This window comes from Myotis yumanensis, unplaced genomic scaffold (assembly GCF_028538775.1).
Source record: "Myotis yumanensis isolate MYYU_CA2020_CCGP unplaced genomic scaffold, mMyoYum1.0.hap1 SCAF_5, whole genome shotgun sequence".
Lineage (NCBI taxonomy): Eukaryota > Metazoa > Chordata > Mammalia > Chiroptera > Vespertilionidae > Myotis > Myotis yumanensis.
Genome location: NW_027223756.1, coordinates 106533346 through 106539465, shown reverse-complemented (window position 1 = coordinate 106539465; position 6120 = coordinate 106533346). Strand labels below are relative to the sequence as shown.

Here is a 6120-nt window from a genome sequence, read left to right as displayed (position 1 = left end):
TTCTTGGGGGGGGGGTGGGGGGGAAGGGGAATGGGAGATGCGGGAAGAGAATGGACAAAAATTGTGCACCTATGGATGAGGACAGTGGGTGGGGAGTGACGGCGGAGGGTGGGGCGGGAACTGGGAGAAGGGGAGTTATGGGAAAAAAAGAGGAACAAATGTAATCAGAACAATAAAGATTTAATTTAAAAAAAAAAAAAAAGAGAGATCAACCAAAAGACTTGTATGCATGCATATAAGCATAACCAGTGGACATAAGACACTGGGGGGTAGGGGAGGCCAAAGGATTGTCAAGGGCGGGGAAAAAAAGGAGACATAAGTAATACTCTTTGTAATACTTTAATCAATAAAACAATTTTTTAAAAAATGAATTAAAACATTACATCTGGTGAACAGCAAAGATTTCACTACACCTCAAATGCAGAACACCTATGAAGCAGGGGAATGTTGGCTTTTTAAACAGAAGCAGATAAAAAAAAAAGATGCAGGAATCCTTCAGTTCTTCACTAGTCTTAGAAAAACTTTCCAGAATACTGCTTCACACTCTAATAAGAAAAAATATCTTGCATTAGAATCCTTCAACATCTGCATACTGCTTCACACTGTTCTGCAGCAAATACTGTGCATTCCATATCTGGTCCTCTGTTCCTGAAATGGTAATGATCCGATCTTCGGACCCTCCTAAAGGCTCATCAATTTTGATCGAAGCTCCTGACTCATGTCGGGTTTGTTTAATCCTCTGACCACCTTTGCCAATTATAGATCCAGCCAGATCTTTGGGAATAGTTACTTGTGTTGTAATAATAGGTCCACCAAGTTCACCATATGAGCCACGACCCCCTGCGTAGGAATAATCATATCCAGAGCCACCCTGTGGTTCATAAGCCATCTGCCATTCTGAAGGGCTCCATGTATCTATTGCAGAGTCCCATGTTTCATCTACCATGCCATCATAATGATCTCCAGGTCTTCCTCTCCTGTCATAGGCCATTATATCCCCCCCTCTAGGTGGTGGTGATGGAGGAAGAGGAAGATTGTGAGCTCTGCTACCACCCCAGCCACCTCGTCCAGGAGGAGGGAGAGGAGGTCCTCGCCAAGGGCTCATATCATCATAATCTCTTCTAGATGGAGGCATGAGGTGCCCACCACGACCAGGAGGCATCCTGTCAAAACCACCTCTTCCCCGCATGGGAAATCCCACAGGACGGCCACGGTTGTCATCAGACATCATTGTAAAGCCACCATAATCATAAGTTTCATCATAAAAGTTGGGATCATAAGGCTGTGCATGTCCTTTGATGGGCGACTCTGATATAAGTTCAAGGATGATCTTTATGCACTCTACAACCCTATCAGGTTTTCCTCCAATAAGAACGACTCTGTCAGTGGAATGAGGACAGCATTCCTGGAAAAGCTTGATTTTTGTCTGAGTGTTCTCTCGAATTTCTTTGATTTTAGCACCTTTGACCCCAATAATCCTTCCTGCCAGACTCTGATGAATCAACAGTCTCAATTCACAGTCAAAGTTGCTTCCTTTATAGTGTTGGTAATTTAAGCATTCCACAGCATCAGATTCGAGCGGGAGCTGGCTGGTTGCAGTGGGTGATGGCAACCGCAGGCCGTCTTCCAAGGTAGGGATGATTTTCTTCAGAATTTCTCCAATTGCTTCAATATCAGCACTGATACGCAATATGCGCTCAGGGCCACTGCTGTCTGGGACTGAAACACTGGCATTGTAGTCTGTACGCAGAGCCTTAATGTTCTTGCCTCCTTTTCCAATCACTGCCCCAGCATTCTTGCTCTGAAGCAGAATGCGTAATTCAACCATCTCATCGGTGTTCCTAGATCTTTTAAAAGCTTGTTCCTCTTCCATATCTTCTGCAGGGCGTTTACCAAATTCACCGTTGGTTTTGGTGTTGTGGAAGATTTCCTCTGGCTGTTCAGTTTCCATTTTCTTGGATTATATGGACACACCAATCTATAGGCTGTAAACAAGCGGGATGTAAGCAAGACATAGAGGTTGGTGCAGCAGAGAAGCAGAGGATAATGGTGTCTGTCTGATTCGTAGGCATAGCTAAATTGCTCTAAGATTGAGCTGGAGACTAATGATGTGTCCTCTCTAGGAGGAACCGAGGGACTATTTAAAGGTTGAGAAAGTTCAACCGTTTCTGCCTCTAGTGCCAAGGTGTCATGAATTAAATTCCAGAGGGAAAGGGTATCTGCTGGGACCTTCTCAGATCCATGGTATCTGTAATAATTCTTTAATTGCTCTCCTACTTTAGTCCAAGTTTCTAAATTAACAGTTCCTTCCTCAGGAAGCCATGGACATACTTCTTGTATAAAACTTTCTGTCTGACTGGGAGTAACCTTAACTCCTCTGCTAGCAAGCATATGTGTTAAAAGATTAATAGAGTCTTTTTTCTTTAGACTCAGTATGACCCATCTTCTCAATCTAAGTTCTGTACTATCCACCATCATACCCTACTTATCCTCTATAGGGGGGGTCTGCAGAACCCTACAGTGCAGTATCCATCCCGAGTGCAGGGGGGCTTACCTAAGTGTCCCTGTTTGGGCACCAATTGTTGAGATCCAACCCCAGCAGGTCCAGGGGTTCCCAAAGGTGTGGATGGAGTCGGCGGGGAGTGAGTGGCACGGAGAAGGCGTTCAGTTGATCTGCAGCCTAACCAGGTTCTCTAGCCAGGATCTCGAACCAGGTTCTGTGTTTTATTGTCTTGTTACATCTGTATTTATACCAGTTGATTTTAATCCTATCAATTCCTATTCCAAGGTTTAAGGCGTTTATCATCTCCATTCCAGGGAGTAAAGATTATGTAGCTTAAGCGTGATTGTTCCTAGTTAAAGTGATTAACTACCCGCCTGGCACTTAGTTAAGGGGTTTTATTCCCTCCCTAACTTCAGGGAAAAATCCCTACCTGGGGAAACAACCTTTCTCAGAGAGGTGACCTTGGTTACAACACATAGCACCAAGAAGGGGAGCAAACATATTAAGAACAGTATGCCATATATGCCAGGTCCCTTGAAACATATGCTGTGCAGATGTTTCTTCCCTGCAGCGACTGCGTCAAGCAGCAAGGAAGGAACGGTTTCTGGCACAAACTGACACCATGTGACCCAAAGCCCCATCCTAAATCATTGTTAGACTATCTGGGGTTGCCCAAGAACCCAGGCAAAAAGAAATTCAACCTAAGGCCTTATGATCACCTCCCAAGCATCAAGGGTAAAGGCCAGACCCCTCTTTGAATAAGGTTACTTCTTTACTACATAAGGCACTACGAGGTCAAGCTCTCTGCATCTCACAGGCTTCCCTCCCTCCACTCTTCCCTTCACCACTTCTCTGCAGCCACACTGGCCTCTGTGCTACACCCAAAGTGCTCAGGACATCCCACTCAGGGCTTTCGCACTTGCTGTTCCCTCTGTCTGCTACCCCTCCTCCAACCGTGCCTGTGCTTTGTTCCCTCACATCCTTCAGGTCTCTACTCGGAATCCCCCTGCTAATAAGTCCCTCCCTCATCACCTTATGTAAAACAGTAACCTCACTCCTACACACCAGCCTTTGCCAGCTGCCTCACAGTTTCACTTGCCACTCTAATCCAAACCACCACCACCACCATTCTCCCTGAACTGCACGTTAAGAGCCTGTCACTTAGCACTGTCACATCAATGTTTGTTTGCTGACTATCTCACCTATAGACTGTATGCTCCCTGTTGGCCAGTATCCTTGCTGCTTTGTTCACCATTTTGGTCCAGCATCCAGAACAGTGCCTGACGTATAATAGGTGTTCAATAAATATTCAGTGAATATGCCTCCAAAAGCATGAATAAGGAACCAGCTGGCCATAGAGGGTGAGGAAATAACTCCTTCAGAAGTTGCCTTGGCTTCTTTTAGACACTGACCAGGTAAAAACATTTTTAAGAGTTAAAGAAAGAACTAGTGTCATAACCCAATTTTATACTGAACTTCCTCCTGTTGGAGTCTGCTCACCCTCGAAGCCTGGGAGTCTCTGGTTCAGTTTATTTTGTTCTTTTTCTTCCCTCCTCCATTCACCTGCTGGTGATTCTCCAAGGAATTACAAATGATGCCAGTGTTTGACAGATGGGAGAACTGGGCTAGATGGCCTGTCATGTCAAGTCCAGGTGCAAGTTCATAAACTATTCCTTTTGTAGCTCTTTTCCCTGCTACTGTCGCTCTGCTCTCTTCTTTCCTTCAGTGTCCTGGCTCCCTATTGACATCTCTTTATAGTAGCCCTAGCAACTGAACCCCAGTCTCACCCCAGTGAAGAACAAAAAAAAAGAAAGCCAAAGTCACTAATCATCCAAGAAATGCAAATTAAAACAACAATGAGGTACCATCTCACACCTGTCAGAATGGCTATCATCAACAAATCAACGAACGACAAGTGCTGGAGAGGATGTGGAGAAAAAGGAACCCTTGTGCACTGCTGGTGGAAATGCAGATGGTACAGCCGCTATGGAAGACAGTATGGAGTTTCCTCAAAAAACTAAAAATGGAACTCCCATTTGACCCCGTGATCCCACTTCTAGGAATATATCCCAAGAAAAGAGAAACACCAATCAGAAAGGATATATGCACCCCTATGTTCACAGCAGCGCAATTCACCATAGCTAAGATATGGAAACAGCCTAAGTGCCCATCAGTAGATGAATGGATTAGAAAACTGTGGTACATCTACACGATGGAATATTATGCTGCTGTGATAAAGAAGGAATTCTTACCATTTGCAACAGCATGGATGGAACTGGAGAGCATTATGCTAAGTGAAATAAGCCAGTCAATGAAGGAAAAATACCGCATGATCTCACTCACTCATGGATAATAAAGACCATTGTAAACTTGTGAACAAAAATAGATGCAGAGGCAGAGCAGCCTCGAACAGACTGTCAAACTACAGTGGGAACGCCGGGGAGGTTTTGGGGGCAGGATGGGGGGGGGGGGGTGAGAGTCCAACTGAAGGACTTGTATGCATGCATCTAAGCATAACCAATGGACATAAGACACTGGGGGGTAGGGGAGTCCAGGTGATTTGTCAAGGGTGGGAAAAAAGGAGACATATGTAATACTCTTTGTAACACTGTAAGCAATAAAACAATAAAAAAAAAAAAAACAGGAGGAGAGCCTAAGTGAACTTTAGGACAACGTGAAACAAAGCAAGATCAGCATAATAGAGGTTCCAGTAGGAGAGGAAACTGAGAAAGGAATAGAAAACCTGTTTGAAGAAATAAAGACAGAAAACTTCCCTGATATTGGGAAGAAAAAATTCACACAAGTCCAAGAAGCTCACAGAGTCCCAAACAAGATGAACCCAAAAAGACTGACACCAAGACACATTATAAATAAATTGCAAACACCAATGACAAAGTAAGAATCTTAAAGGCTGGCAGAGAGAGGCAGAAAGACCTACAAGGGATCTCTCATCAGGCTATCAACTGATTTCTCAACAGAAAAACATCAGGCCTTAAGGGAATGGAATGAAATATACAAAGTGCTGCAAAGCAAAGGACTGAATCCAAGAATTCTATACCCAGCAAGGCTATCAATCAAAACTGAAGGTGAAATCAGGAGCTTCACAGACAAAAAAGTACAAGGGAGTTTATTACCACCAAACCAGCAATGGAAGAAATGCTAAAGGGTCTGCTGTAAAAAGAAGAAATAGGAAAGGGAGAAGGAACACAGGCATAAAGAATAAAAATGGTGACAGGTACTATCAATAATAAGTTTAAATGTAAACGGATTAAATATCCCAATCAAATGACATAGGGTAGCTGAGTGGATAAGAAAACATGATCCATATATCTGCTGTCTACAGGAGACCCACCTCAGAAAAAAGGATTCACACAGACTGATAGTGAAGGGATGGAAAAAAAAATTTCTGGTGAATGTAAATGAAAAAAAAGTTGGGGTAGCAATACTTATATCTGACAAATTAGACCTCAAAGTGAAGGCCATAACAAGAGATAAGGAAGGCCACTTCATAATACTAAAGGGAGCAATTCAACAAGAAGATATAACACTGGTAAACATATATGCACCCAATACAGGACCACCCAAATACATTTAAAAAAACACAACTTCTGGAAGAT

The 6120-nt window shown here is 43.5% G+C and overlaps 1 protein-coding gene across 1 annotated transcript; it reads right to left on the bottom strand.

The window, feature by feature from the left end:
* Positions 1 to 384: 384 nt before the first annotated feature.
* On the bottom strand, positions 385 to 2017 carry LOC139010030 (heterogeneous nuclear ribonucleoprotein K-like). Its single transcript, XM_070414160.1, has one exon. It carries the CDS (start codon positions 1949 to 1951, stop codon positions 569 to 571), a length of 1383 nt encoding a protein of 460 aa, XP_070270261.1. The 5' UTR covers positions 1952 to 2017; the 3' UTR covers positions 385 to 568.
* Between the last annotated feature and the right edge of the window lie 4103 nt (positions 2018 to 6120).

Bases quoted from the DNA above. Each gene is read 5' to 3' on its own strand.
- LOC139010030 (XM_070414160.1), bottom strand. From the start codon at position 1,951: ATGGAAACTGAACAGCCAGAGGAAATCTTCCACAACACCAAAACCAAC.